At 55.2% G+C, this 14,056-nt stretch overlaps 2 protein-coding genes across 9 annotated transcripts; one reads left to right on the forward strand and one right to left on the reverse strand.

Moving 5' to 3' along the window:
- Positions 1 to 2,068: 2,068 nt before the first annotated feature.
- Positions 2,069 to 9,670, forward strand: Atxn7l3 (ataxin 7 like 3). Of its 7 annotated transcripts, none has more exons than XM_027427961.2 (13): positions 2,069 to 2,280; positions 3,612 to 3,722; positions 4,005 to 4,137; positions 4,348 to 4,519; positions 4,704 to 4,801; positions 4,971 to 4,993; positions 5,301 to 5,367; positions 5,514 to 5,599; positions 5,897 to 5,965; positions 6,205 to 6,248; positions 6,696 to 6,767; positions 6,848 to 7,005; positions 7,101 to 9,670. In XM_027427961.2, exons 2-13 carry the CDS (start codon positions 3,672 to 3,674, stop codon positions 7,247 to 7,249), a joined length of 1,122 nt encoding a protein of 373 aa, XP_027283762.1. In that variant the 5' UTR covers positions 2,069 to 2,280; positions 3,612 to 3,671; the 3' UTR covers positions 7,250 to 9,670. The 7 variants fall into 7 exon arrangements, with proteins under 7 accessions (XP_027283762.1, XP_035303232.1, XP_027283755.2 ...); XM_035447341.1 differs by lacking the exon at positions 2,069 to 2,280 and adding an exon at positions 2,398 to 2,883; XM_027427954.2 differs by lacking the exon at positions 2,069 to 2,280 and adding an exon at positions 2,399 to 2,883 and having other exon boundaries at positions 5,322 to 5,367.
- Positions 9,671 to 9,732: 62 nt separating this feature from the next.
- Positions 9,733 to 13,958, reverse strand: Tmub2 (transmembrane and ubiquitin like domain containing 2). 2 transcript variants are annotated; one of them, XM_027427963.2, is made up of 4 exons: positions 13,813 to 13,937; positions 13,249 to 13,303; positions 11,108 to 11,668; positions 9,733 to 10,886 (listed from the first exon to the last, which is right to left on the reverse strand). In XM_027427963.2, the coding sequence occupies exons 2-4, from the start codon at positions 13,281 to 13,283 to the stop codon at positions 10,523 to 10,525; spliced, it is 960 nt and encodes a 319-aa protein (XP_027283764.1). In that variant the 5' UTR covers positions 13,284 to 13,303; positions 13,813 to 13,937; the 3' UTR covers positions 9,733 to 10,522. The 2 variants fall into 2 exon arrangements, with proteins under 2 accessions (XP_027283764.1, XP_027283765.1); XM_027427964.2 differs by lacking the exon at positions 13,249 to 13,303 and having other exon boundaries at positions 13,813 to 13,958.
- Positions 13,959 to 14,056: the final 98 nt, after the last annotated feature.

Here is a 14,056-nt window from a genome sequence, read left to right on the forward strand (position 1 = left end):
TTGAACTCACAGAGGCGGCATGGGCTCTGAGTTCACTGGCCTCTGCCTCCTGAGTGCTGGAATTAAAGGCAAGTGTCACCACCGCCCGACCCAAGGATAATTTTTTTAAAAGAAAATGTTTTAAGTTTGTAATGACAGTGAAGACACTATAAAGAATCATTTAAAAATAAAGGGGAAAAAAAGAAATAACAGCTAGTGCTGGAGAAACGGCTCAGCCTTTAAAGGGCAGGCTCACAACCAAAAGGACGAGCGCTGGGTTCTCAACACCCACACCCACAGCTGTCTCTCCAGTTTAAGAGAGAAACAGTATTGTAATGCCAGCACTCAGGAGGCTGAGGCAGGATGGGCTACATGAGACCATGTGTCAATGGAGCAAAAAACGAAAGATAGAACCAGTCAAGATTTACCAGGAACCTAAGGGAAGTCTCTCACACACTGACTCCCATGTTAGCTTCTGTTTTGTTTCTGAGGCAGGGTCTTGGAAGTATTTATGTATTTATGTAGTATTTATGTAGATTAGGCTGGCCTCAACTCCACAGAGGTCCTCCTGCCTCTGCCTCCGTAGTGCTGTGGTAAAAGGTGTGGCGTGGCATAAACCTATTTGTTAGTCTTCACAATGCGATAGGTACTATCATTATAGCAGAAACGCAGACACAAGAAGCTCCTTTGCCTAGTCCAACCAGTTAAGCTCAGAACTAACGCGTGGTTTTAACAGCTTCGAAACATCTACCAACCGACCTCCATAAACGTTTGCTGAAGACTGAAGAGCCAATGATGGTCTCAAAGTATGTGATTTCAGAGTTTGATCTTATCTGAAGCGAGAGGGCTGTCACACAAGTTCCAAGACAGCAGACAGAGCCACCTAGATGTGAGCGCAAATCTAAACATCTTCTGTGGCTGAGAAAAGCAAGGTAAGGAGGCGAGAGCACGCGGATAAGGGCACTCCTAGAGGAGCAGCACTTAGTGTAGGCAGAGTCTGGCCCGTGCCAAGCAGGCTGTCTAAGAGGTGGAGGGTCCAGCGTGGGCTCCGGAAGCAGGAAAGGCGAGCAGGTGTGGGATCTAAATTAGGAAGAGGGCGTGAGAGCGCGCTCCGCTCAGAAGGGCGCAGCTCGCGCTCGGCGGTGGCCCTCTGCCCCCTAAGCTTTCCTGGGTTCGGAGACCTAGGGTGGGCAGTGACCCACCCAGAACCCCGGAGAACGATTCAGACCAGACCCTCCTAAGGGCTGTCCGTCCTGAGCGTCTGACTGCATCCCACTTCAGGCCCATCCTCCTCACACAAGTGACTGCATGCCGCGGGGTCAAAGCGGGGAGCGGCCGGGGAGCAGAGCCGGGAGCCCCGCGGGAAGGGCGGGGGGTGCCTGGGCCGGAAGGCGTCCCAGGCTCGGCCGGGAGCCGGCGCTCTCTTTCGACGCCACCCCGTTGCCTCCGCCCCCGAGCCGGCCGGGACGGCACACAGTCTCCGCCCCCGGCGCACCGCGCACCTCACCTTGAACGCTGCCCCACCCACCTCTAAGCCTATTGGGCCTCCTGGGCCGAGGAGGCTCGGCGATTGGCCGGACTGCCCGCAGTGGCCCCGCCCACGTCCCCGCCCCAGTTCCCGTCCGCCGGTACTTTGGACGGCGGCGTGGCGCCCCTCCTCCCCTCCCGGTCCCCGCCCCCTGGAGCAAATGCTGCCGAGCTGCGGCCGCGGGGCAGATGCACGCGCTCGGGCCCTTCTAGCAAGCGCGAGCTGTCGCTGGGCGCGCGAAAGCGAAAGGAGGAAGAGGAAGGGAGGGCGAGGGCGGGGTGTTGAGGAGGGGCGGGAGGAGGAAGAGGAGGAGGTTGGAGCGCGCTCGCGCCTGGCCTCGCGCCCGCGCCGAGGGAGGGGGGAGAGGGGCGCGCGCGCGCACGCTCGCGTCCTCGCTCGCTCCATCCATCCATCCTCCGGTCGCGGCACGCGCGCGCGCTCCGGGCTCGCGCCGCACCCCCCGCCCGGGAGAGGCGGGCTGGAGTGGGGGGCGGGGGAGGGGCGCGCGGACGGCGCGCGGACTGCGCGCGGGCGGGGTGAGGTGAGGAGGAGGAGGCGGCGACGGGACGAGAAGGGAGGGGAAGGGGCCATGGCCGCCCGGTGAGGCGGCGAGGCGGGGGGGCAGCCCGACCCCCCGGCCCCGGGCCCGGGCCCCGGGGAGAGGCGAGGACGGACCGACGGACATGGGGCTCCGGAGCAGCCGCCGTCGCCGCCGCCGCCGGAGGACGCGGCCCTGAGAGGCCGCCGGGCCCCGGCGCGGCCCCCCGGGCGGGGTGAGTACGGAACGGGGACGGGGAGGGCCTGCGGGGGCGGGGGGGGCTCGAGGCGGGGCTTGGGCCCCCTCCCCCCAGGTCTGGGTCAGCGCCCCTTCCCCTCCCCCGGGCCGACGCGGAAACGCCCGGCTTTCCCCGGCTTCCCGGCCGGGCCGGGGCCCCCCGGTCTCCCCCTGGCTGGGTCCTCCTTGGGCGGGGCAGGGCCGGCCGGGGAGGGGGCGCGGGGCCTTTGTTAGGGAGCCAGGCCCCAGCCCCCGGGACAATAGAGATACCCTCCCGGACTCCTTTCCCCGGCCGGTCCGGGCTCTGGGCTGGCGGCGACCGAGAGGGGTCGGGACGCGTCCCACTCTGCCTACTCTCTGGGGGTCGCTCTGTCCCGGCCCGCCGCTGGCCTTGGGCGGCTCGGCTCTCCTCCCCCCAGTCGGTATGATGCAGCAGCAGTGCCGCAAGGACGGGAGAAGAGCCGCGGCCCGGCCTGCTACCCTTCCCAGTGCCCCTGGCTCATTTGTCAGTCCCCACCCCACTCGAGGCCGGCAGCTCCTTAAACTCGTACCCACCATTCAGTGGGGCCCCGAACTGTGGGCGCTGTTTCTGAACCCAACGGTGGGGATTTCTGGACTTTGGGGCTCTTGGAGAGACTTCCGGGCTGGTCCTGAGGGAGGGAGGAGGGTGCGATCTAAAAGAACAGGTAAGGGGAGTGCCCACTCCTCGAGTGCTTGCCACGGGGCTCTCCTCTGCTCCTGTTCGTGATGGCTGGAAATGCCCTTTGCCTGTAGGCTTCTGTGGGCTCCTTTCCTCTCCTAGAACGGCAGGCTTATTTTAAGAGAAGGCAGTGGGGTGAAGGTTGTAGGGTCTTAGGGCCATTCCTACTTCTGGTAGCAGTACCCCCCCAAGTGGACATCCTGGCTGAAAGCAGAGGTGACTCTGAGAGCCCTTAGGGAAAGGGGGGTTGTCTTGAGTCTGTGCAGTTCTTTGCCACACCCTGTGGGTTTGCTTTGAGGCCTTAGAGTTCCTTCTCCTCCCCCTGCTGCATTGCACCATGGGTATCAAAGAGGGGTTTGAGTTTTGGGTACCTGGGATGAGCTGCTGCCTCCTATAGACTCAGAGTCTGATTGGCAGTACAGTTCAGGGCCTGAGCTTAGGCCTGGGAAGGACTAGGCCACCTTTGGTTTCAGGCCCTGAAAACCATCAGACTTAGTGATTCGGGGCCTTGGGGAGGGAGACTCTCTGATGCCAGGATTAAGCCCTGGACTCGGAGGTGGGGAAGGGGAGGTGGCAGTCTTTGGAGGTGTCTTGGACTCACACCAACACCCCCACCTCCATGTGTGCAGCCCTGTTGCCGCCCGCTGTGCTATGAGCAGTCAGAGCGCCGTCTCCACAAGAGTTTACAAATGAAAATGGAGGAAATGTCTTTGTCTGGCCTGGATAACAGCAAACTAGAGGTGAGGGCTCCCCACGTGTGCCTCTGGTTCTTTCTCTTGATGTCTCTGCCTCGCTGTATCTGGCATCTGTGCCAAAGAGGAATTTGGGTAGTCAGCCTTGTTCCTTAGATGGAACAGCCAGCTGAAAAGACCAAGGATCTGGGAGGAAGAAAAGTAGAAAATCAAGGTGGGGAAAGTGGCACAGAAAGCAGCATGTTTGGTCGGGATATTTGGTTTGTGAGGGTTGTTCAGTTCAGGGGGCTGCCACCCTTGTGACCATGGATGTTCTCTCCTGGGGCCCAGGCCATCGCTCAGGAGATATATGCGGACCTGGTGGAGGATTCTTGTTTGGGATTCTGCTTTGAGGTACACCGGGCTGTCAAGTGTGGCTACTTCTTCCTGGATGATACGGATCCTGATAGCATGAAGGATTTTGGTGAGCTTCAGGGTGGAAGGAGAGTGGTCTAGCTCTGCCCCTCTGCCCGGGGGGACTTAGAGGGTTCTCTAGAAACTGCCCTAGATGCAGACCCTGGAGCTCCTGTGAGCTTAGGCAGGGATGAGTTTAAAGAGGGTATGGGACCATAGGTGAGAACAAAAGGTGAGGGTACTCTGCCCCCTCTGATCGCCACGCCTCTCCTGTCCCCAGAGATCGTGGACCAGCCTGGGTTGGACATCTTTGGACAGGTTTTCAACCAGTGGAAGAGCAAGGAGTGTGTTTGCCCCAATTGCAGTCGCAGTATTGCTGCTTCCCGCTTTGCCCCCCACCTGGAGAAGTGCCTGGGAATGGGTCGTAACAGCAGCCGAATCGCCAACCGTCGGTGAGAACCTCTTTGCTGCCTGTTCCAATGATAGACATCTTGTGCAATCTACCATGGTGTAGTCCCATGGGGCAGGTGGCAGGGTGCAGAGGGTAGGCTGTACTTGACCCTCACATACTTGACTATAAAAATAATGTGCAGATGTGTGATAACCTCGACCCTTTCTCTTCTCAATTCTGGGTAGGATTGCCAATAGCAACAATATGAACAAGTCTGAAAGTGACCAAGAAGACAACGATGACATCAATGACAATGACTGGTCCTATGGCTCAGAGAAGAAAGGTGTTTGGGGAACTGGGGCAGCCTGGGGTGAGGTGGGAAAGCAGGGTTAGAGCATACATTTGCCATAAACTGTCTTGATGATGGGGGAAGAATGTAGTTTTTAAAAACATGTAAGTGCTGAGACTGAGAATTTAAAAGTAACTGTGTTCTTTGTTCTGTTGTCCCCCAGCCAAGAAGAGAAAATCAGACAAGGTGAGAGCCGGGGCGAGCATGGGGGAAGTTTGGGTGAAGGACAGATAACCCTCCCTTTTGGGCAGGGAGTGCTCAGGTCTTTTGACTCAAGTGTGATGTCACTGGGGGGGGGGGCTCTCTGGGTTTGGGAATAAGGGTGTCTGGTGGGCAGGGGAGCTCCCTCTGGTGGGAGGGAGGGAGGAAATAATAGGCAGACAGACAGACCTTACCGGGGAGGAATAGTATGAGTTTGAGCTTGTTTCTTTGTCAAATCTTTTTTCCTTCCCTGGGTTCTCGGCTCCCCCTTATCGTTGCCCTTTCCCCAAAGCTATGGTATCTCCCATTCCAGAACCCTAATTCCCCTCGAAGATCCAAGTCTTTAAAACACAAAAATGGTAAGTGGGGCTAGACCAACAGGGGCACTGCTAGCTGTATAATCACAGGACTTGTAGTGGGGGTGGAAGGGAGGCAAAGGGGCAGGAGTGCGAGGGAGGGCCTGTGAGCCTTCTGTCACCCCCACTTCCTCTCTGGTTATTTTCAGGGTTCTCTGTCTGTACCTCTGCATCAAACACCCTTCCCCTTCTTTTTTCTTCTTCAGGGGAACTTAGCAACTCCGACCCTTTTAAGGTGAGTAGAAGCTCCTTTTTATGCCTCTTCTCAGTCCCCTTGTGAGGTGGCTGGGATTTGGACAACTGAGGTCGGGATGCTGACAACTTGAAGTGGTTGTAGGGCTATTTGAGTCTTGGGTGTTCCTCATTCTTTGTGGGTCCCATCTCCTTGTCCATATGCAGGTAGGTTGGAAAGACTCTTAGAAAACAGCACAGAGGCAGGGGTGAGAGGGTCCGAGGGAGGCTCCATTCCCACCACTTTCCTGTCTGCTCTTTTCTTTTGCTTCTTTGACGTGTACGTCTGGTTCTCTCACAGTATAGCAATTCAACTGGGATCAGCTATGAGACCCTGGGGCCAGAAGAGCTTCGGAGCCTGCTCACCACGGTGTGTAATTGGATGGGGGAGGATTTGCTTGGGCTGGACAATGGGTAAAAATCAGGACTCTGAAGGAGACAGGTGACATAGCAGCAGGAGCCATAGTTTTCTCTGAAAGTAGGCTTCCTGTTCTACGTGCTCTGGGGCTGGTTTCTGCTTGGGCCGGCAGTCTAGCATTGGTGCAGAAGGAGCATCTAGTGTTGGAGTAGGTCCCCTACCCCTGCTTTCAGCTTATGTTCCTCTTCCAGCAATGTGGAGTGATTTCTGAACATACCAAGAAGATGTGCACAAGGTGAGCACAGAAACTAAAAAGGGGGTTGATCCTGGGCGTGGGTCGGGTGTCCCCCCAGATTTGAGCAGTGGGTCCTCATTCTTTTTTTTTTTTTTTTAAGATTTTATTTATTATGTATACAATGTTCTACTTGCACATTTGCCTGCATCTCAGAAGAGGGAAGAGGGCACCAGATTTCATTACAGATGGTTGTGAGCCACCATGTGGTTGCTGGGAATTGAACTCATGACCTCTGGAAGAGCAGCCAGTGCTTTTAACCTCTGAGCCATCTCTCCAGCCCCTGGGTCCTCATTCTTAACCCTCCCTTCGTCTATTAGGCCTTACTTATTAGGCCACCATCTGGGGATTCACCACTGACTCTTTCCCTGTCCCTCCAGCTTCTGCTCCACCTGAGTTCCTGAAGTCCTTCCCTGCCTTGTCAGGGTCTGATCATTCTGTCCCCACCAGGTCACTACGCTGCCCCCAGCACACAGATGAACAGAGGCGAACCGTACGGATTTATTTCCTTGGGCCTTCAGCGTAAGTGATCTTTCCAGAAGGGTGGTGGGTCAGGTTGGTGGTCTCTTTCCCTAACATGTTTCTTTGATTCTTCTTTCCAGTGTCCTCCCAGAGGTCGAGAGTTCCTTGGATAATGACAGCTTTGACATGACTGACAGCCAGGCCCTCATCAGCAGGCTTCAGTGGGACGGCTCTTCTGATCTCTCACCTTCCGATTCAGGCTCCTCCAAGACGAGTGAAAATCAAGGATGGGGTCTAGGTATACAGTACCAATTGATCTCAGGGGCTTTGGACACTGGGTACCACCTCTCCCATCACAGCTCCACTCTCACCCTTGTGCCTCCTTCTCTGCAGGTACCAACACCTCTGAATCACGGAAAACCAAGAAAAAGAAATCGCATCTGAGCTTGGTAGGGACTGCCTCCGGCCTGGGCTCCAACAAGAAGAAAAAGCCAAAGCCACCGGCTCCCCCAACGCCCAGCATCTATGATGACATCAACTGACTTGGGTGCAAAGGATAGCCTTTGGCTGAGAGAGCCCTCTCTCCCGACCCCCACCCAGGCAGCATAGCCTGGCATATGGACAGCTGCTGGGGGTTTGGGCTTGGGAAGCTTGGTGGCCCAGGCAGGCAGAGGATCCAGTTATGTGCCCCTGGGGGGTGTCAGGGTCCTCTGCAAGGAAGCATGACCCCTCGGCGTGCAGGACTCAGACCTGGACATATTATGCCTTGGACATAAGTTTGGTGGGGAGGTGGTTTTCCTATTTATTCTGTGAGTTACTGGATGTCCAGCTAGGCTGGGGGCCTGACCTGGGCACTGTGCCAGGGCACTGCCTGCTCCCCACCCCAGGAACTGGACTAAGCCCTGCCGAGGGGCATTGTGGCTACCCAGGCGGCTTTGGTTTGGAAGCTGAGCCCAGAGGAGGCCTCTCCTGGCTGCCCTCAGCAATGTGAATGGGTCCGGTGCTTGGAGCTGAGGGGCAGGGCTGGTGTGTCCTGTCTGTGTGCAGAGTCCTATCAGATGTTCCCAGTCCCCGGGGTCAGCAGGCAGAGTGCTGTCTGCTGAGGTGGGCGTCCAGAACTGCCTCACAGGGGCAGCCCTTTCCCCTCAGTCCCCATGGGCCTCCTTGGCAGCAGGAGCTGTCCTTTTGTTGTTGGGTGCCAGGAAAGGGCCTCCAGCCTCTACAGCTTCAAGGAATGGGAAGGGGAGGGTAGGAAGAGGGAGCCTGTATCAGAGTGGCCCCCTGCCCTCCCTGCCCCAGGGCTGTGAGGACAGCCCAGGTGAGAGGGACGGTGCTGCTTTATTTGAAATGTTTCTTACCTCATTCCCTGCCCCAGGAAGGGGCCCAGCCTCACCCTCCTGGGGTGGCCCTGTGTTCACCCTCCCACCTGCCCCATCCCCACCCCACCCCTGCCCTGCCCTGCCCTGCTGGGGCAGCCTGAGTTCCCAGCTGCTGCTTGCCACCCTTCACCTTGACCAGCTTTGGTTCCTCTCAGTGCTCCCGCCTCTAAAGCGTGCCCTGTTCCCCTCCCTTGCCGCTTTTAAGTTATTTATTCTGTACTCGTGGTTTGGGGCTCTGAGGAAAAACCCTAACCTTGTGCCTCTCTCCCTTTGCTAGGAGTAGGGTGGGATGAGAAGGTAGTCTCTGCCCTGGGTTGTCAGCGGAGGTTGGATGGGTGCTGCTGACCCTCTGTGGGACTGTCATGCCAGGGCACCCACCTACTTGGCCTACATCCTCAAGAGATGTACTGTCACACCTCGCAAGTAGGTGGTATCATGCCTTGGAACTAGCTGGAGGACCTGGGTATGGGCTGGAGTACAGCTGACTGACAGGGATGGGGTTGACCCTGAGCCATGTTTTCTGGCACTTGCTATACATGTCCCCTCTCTTCCCAGGAGGAGCCACTCCCACATTGGGTAGCTAGTACCCAGGACTGGTTGGACTTATTTGGGTTAGGGACCCTAGAGGGTTAAGGGAACAACAGAGCTAGGGTTGTAGAACCCTGTCTGGAACCCCAGTCTTCCCCCTGGGGTTGTTCTGATTGTGGCTGATGCCTGGTTACAAATTGGTTTTTAACCCAAGCATTGTGATTATTTTTTAAAAAGTCAAACCAATTTTGGCAGGAGTTAGAATAAATCCTGGAGCCTGGGCTCCTCTGTCCTTGACCCTCTACAGCCTTCTCCCTTGAGGGGGAAACTAGAGGGGGAGAGAAGGTTCTCAGCAGCTTCCAAGCGCTGGCTTGGGAGCCTGCTGAAGGTCAGGGGAAGCCGGCCCAGGCTGCTATCCCTTCAGAGAAGTAGCTGCAGCTCAGGCCAACTCATTCTGCTCTCCCACCTCTCCCTTTCTCCTCTGGTTAGAGGGAGTAGTTTGGGAACTGGTTTATCCACAAAAACTTCCCTATTGTTCCTTGGCTCACCCTCAGGGCAGAGCCCCCTGCCCAGGCTGGGTAAGAGATGGGCTTGGTCCAGCAGGGACCCTGAGGGAACAAACCCTTCCTTCTGGGGAGTTATGCCCCCTCTACCGTGTAGTTGAACAGGGGCTAGGAACTCCCCCCTTCCTCCCTCTAACAGCAGGCTGTGTGGGTTTCAATTCCCATCCTCCCCACCCTGGCTAGGTGTCGTCCACCCTGTATCCTATCATGTGTCTGAGTGTGTGTGTGGGGGGGTTCTGTACTAATTTCCATGGCCGGTGGCTTTTCCTTCCATGCATCACTCCCCCCCGCATGCCCAGGGGCCACCCGCCTGGCATTACCGCATGCTGGGGTCATTGGGGGAGGGGGGTGGGGCTCACGCTGTCCTGTGGTCTTGAGATTTTTATTTTTGCATATGTAATCCATCCTGTACAGGTAGCTAACTTTGTAAACGCTGTGTATTCCCTCTGCCCCCATGGCTGCTGGTGTAAATAAACTGCATCTCCCGTTGGTAGCCTGGCCTACCCACCCTCATTACCATGTTACTGAGGGTAGAGCAGTCACAAAACAGGCTTCTCAGCCACAAAACAATTTTATTCGCTCATACTGACCTACCATCTAAGGGCCTAGGGCAGGGCAAGCTATAACCCAGAGCTCGTCCTTGGAGCTGGGCAGGACACTGGATTCAGTCCAGTGTTCTCTTACAGCCTTAGGTCTAGGCTAGCAGCAGCTGTGGCCTGGTCCCTCAATGCTGAGGGCTTGGCCTTCTGCCCCAATCCCCTTCCTAACTGAGCTCTATGTGGATTTAGGGAAAAAAAAAAGGGGGGGGGCAAGCAAAGTGCTTTGAGAGAAGGAAAAAATATCCCATCGCTGCTATAAGGGCACAGGGAGGAGGTGGTGGCAGCTGGGTGCCCGTGAATTTAGTTTCAGAAGATCCACACTCATCTGAGGCGAGGAAGTTGTACTCAAGCTCCCTTCAGAGGAAGGCTAAGGCCATGCTGAGCTGCCAGGCAGCAGCCCTGGGGGATTGGGGGCAGACATGCAAGAAACTGGAAAAGGGCTAAGGCCATGGCCAAGAGAGAAAACCCAGAGCCCAAGCTTCTCACTGAGCTTGGCATTTGAACTTTGGGATTCCAAAATCGGGAAAATGATATCCTTGTTTCTACCTGAGTTGTGCTTGCAGAGATATCTGTACCCTGTGGACACCAAGGGAGGCCACACACCTCCTTCCTGGGTCCCATGGACAGGGTACCCACCATATCCTTCCCATCCCTCCCTCCCAGGTCCTTGGGCCCAGCTCTGGCCAGGAAAGGGGGGGAGGCCATGAAAGAGGAAGACCATGCCTTTCATTGTCTCCTGGATGTCCTTATCGTCCATACATCCCAAACACTAGGAAGCTGAAGAAGACCGTGACTCCTACCAAGGAGACAGTGGCAGGTGCTGTGAAGAACTGACGGTAATTGATACGGAAGTACCAGACCACACCCAAGAGCACCACAAACACAGGCACCATGAGGCTGCCCACATTGACACCAAGGCTGGATGGCTCAGTGGCTGAGGGGGTCAAGGAGCCTGAGGAGCCAGAAACAGCTGCCCCTGGGGGTGAGCGGTGGCAGTGAATCACACAGTTGTTGGTAATGTTCAGGGAACTCAGTGTGCGTGCTGGGTCCTGCAGCAGCCGACCCTGGTAGATCAGCTTCATCTGGCTCTCTTGTCCAGGGAAGTATTTGCTATAAGGATGAAAGGAAAGACTGGATAAGGAATGAGGATATAAAGGTCTGGACCAACAAAGCAGGGCATGGAAGAAACTGATGGGCTGACTATGAAGTCTCTGGCAGAGACCAGCCACTAAAATTCCTCTAGTGCTCTCAAATCTGCACCAACTTTTTTTGGGGAAACCAATGAGTGAGGCACAAATCATTAGTTACTGCTCTCTTTCCAGCCTACTCACCTCTTTAGGGTACCCACAGTGTCCTCTGGCCTGGCCACAGCCAGCTCCTCGGTGTCATTGAGGAACTTGAGCCGAACATTGATGAGGCTGGGGCTGGGAGAGAGGCAGGTGCTATCATCTAATCCCAGTGGAGCTTCTGGAGGGCTCTCCAGGCCTGCTTGTCTTTTAGGGAGGCCTTGAATATCCAGGAGATGCTCAAGGCTGGGCTCCGTATCTCCCCTAGCTCCAGGTTCCCCAGTGGAGTCTCCTCCAGTGTCACTGGTCTCTTCAGCCTTCTCATCAGTCCCCTCCGATGGATGGGGGAGTTCAGTCGGTTCTGGAGCGCCTTGGCTTACCAGCTGGTCCACATGCCCCAGGTGGAGAACAGATGGGTCGCCTGCTGACACAATGGTGCCCAGCAGTTGGTTGTTACTGCTGTCTGCTACGTAAGTAGAGAGCCAGGCTAGGACCAAGGCTAGAGTCAGCACTAACACACCTGCCACCACCATCACCTCATTACCCACACCCTCGATGAGGGTGACATCAGAGAGTTCCATGGTTTGGCTGCTGACCGGGTCCACGCTGTAGGAACAAAGGGGGATAGCATCAGCAGGGCCTGAGGGCTTATAATCAGGTTTCTGGTTTGTTTAGGTTCTGAATCATGCGGGAGAGGAAAAGGGGGGGAGGGGAGTTTGTGGTGTTTTTTAGGAGAGGCAGTCAACCTCCCTAACTGTACTAGACCCTCAATCTCAAGCTAAGGACTTACCCTTGGCCTCTATTATGAAAATCTAGCTTTCAGATTCTGCTCCCATAAAGAGCACAGGTCACCAGAAAAGCCTCATAAGCTTGTCACCAGCTGCTAGTTGCTTTTTTTTTAACTTTCAATTTTTATTTTTTTGATACATGGAGAAAGAACATTTGCTTCTTCCCTTCTTTTCAAGAAAAGGTATCTCTGTGTAACCCTGACTATCCTGACTCTAGCCTTGGTCCTAGCCTGTCTCTCTACTTACATAGCAGTTAGTAGACCAAACTAACTTCAAACTCAAGAGATCCACATGTCCCTGTCTCCTGAGTGCTGGGATCAAAGGCGTGCACCACCATACCTGCCTACGTATGTCTCTGTAAGCCTGGAGTTTCTCTAAGATTTCTAACATGGGACTAAAGCACATATGCCCTTTAAGTAGCCTCAACTGTAGTTTCAAAGAATGAAAAGATTCCTTTACAGGCATTGTGCAGCCATCCCTACCAGACTTTCATTTGATTACATCTCATACATGGCCAGAGACCCATGCATGCACAGCTGTCAAAGCCAAAATAAATACCTTGTGATATATCAAGGACAGAATCAGATCACTTCAAGTGGACAAATGTACTGGGACTATCAGCAGACACACGTCTGCTACGAAAGTGTTCTGGCAAATTCTGGGGAGCCACATGGGACAGACACCAGAAACCCTGCCCTCTTGGGTCACCATGGGCTTGGCTCACAACTGTAAAACCACTGCCCCAGCATACACTCCAGTTATCCAGAACTTGGGAGATGAAGGCAGGAGGAAGGGTTCAAGACAAGTCTCCATCACATTGCAAATTCAGCCCTAGACTGCATGAAGCAGCTTAAAAAGAAGAAGAAGAAAAAACAGCCATTGCCCAAGTAGAAATTATTTGGAAAGGTTTTCCAACGAGCTCCCACAATTCTTATTTCATTCTGTCTTGTGCTGTGAAGGTTCTCTCTCTGCAGTTTCTTAGAAAAGCATGGAGGATCTCCGCATATTCCTTGGAGTATCTTCTCTTTTCCCTGGAGAACCTACTTTCACAGCTGTCCCTGAGCAAATCCAACTGGTGATTATCGTTACCAGACTATTCTCACAGCACCCATAAAGCGTCATTACTTATAAACTGTCCATCTCTTCATTGACTTGTGGAAGAATCAAGCGCAGTTCTCTTTGTAAGAAGCTCTCAGAGCAATGCTACAGAAGCTCCTCAATATCTGTGGACATACCGACATTCGAAGTTTTTTTCCCACGGCCTTATTTAACAGATTCGCCCTGGAGTCAGGGAAACAAAGATCGCGGTCTAGTCCCTCTTCTAGCTACGTAACTTCCAACAACTTTCTCAAGCCTCAGCACTGTCATCAGTAAAGCGGGGTTTAAAATGGTACCTACCTCATAAGGTTGTTTTGAAGATGACGTGAAATCATCGAAGCAAAATAATTTAAGACTGTTCGATAAACAAATGATAGCAATTATGTCTCACTCCCACAACCAACCCCTGATGGCAAGGTTAATGTCAGGAATCGTGATTTACACAGGAGGCAACTGTGGCACAGACAGCCGGAAGCCGAGGACGCAGGGGGCCGCAGGGGGCCGCGGGGGGCGTCTGCCTGCTCCCAGGCCTCAGCTTTCTCCTCAGCCTGTGGGCGACCCTGCTGGCTGTTCCCGAGGCGAAGGCTCTGCGCCCGGGAGGTCCTTCCCTGTGGCAGCAGAGCCCATGAGCCCCCACCCCCGGCCGAAGGGCTTCCGGGTCACGGTGGCGGTGCCCAGGCCCAGCTCTCCTGCCCGGGGAAGGTTAGGGTCAGGCGAGGGGGCCACAAACCATCCACACCCCTCAAACTTCGGGGCGGGACAGAGGGACCGGGGGCGGGGCCTGAGGGCGCGGAGAGTCATGGGAAATTGGAGGGTGAGGGGGTTGGACTGGTACTATTCCTGGGTGGGGAAGGAGAGCCTCACCTGACAAAGCCAGGATAAATGTTTTGACTTCGCCAGGACAGTCTCTGCACTCGTCTTTCCGTAGGGGCCGGGGGAGGGGCTGGCAACCCGGGATTCTGTCCAGGGTCCTATCTCTTCCGGCTTTCCTCGGAAGCTGTTAACATGGGGACCGGAAGTCCCGCCTCCCCGCCTTGTACTGATGACGCAAGGCTACGTAAGGCGGACTGACGTAAACGTAACTTTGACTAAAAGGGCCAGGTTGCAC

Source organism: Cricetulus griseus, chromosome 7, assembly GCF_003668045.3.
Source record: "Cricetulus griseus strain 17A/GY chromosome 7, alternate assembly CriGri-PICRH-1.0, whole genome shotgun sequence".
In the NCBI taxonomy this organism is placed as follows: domain Eukaryota; kingdom Metazoa; phylum Chordata; class Mammalia; order Rodentia; family Cricetidae; genus Cricetulus; species Cricetulus griseus.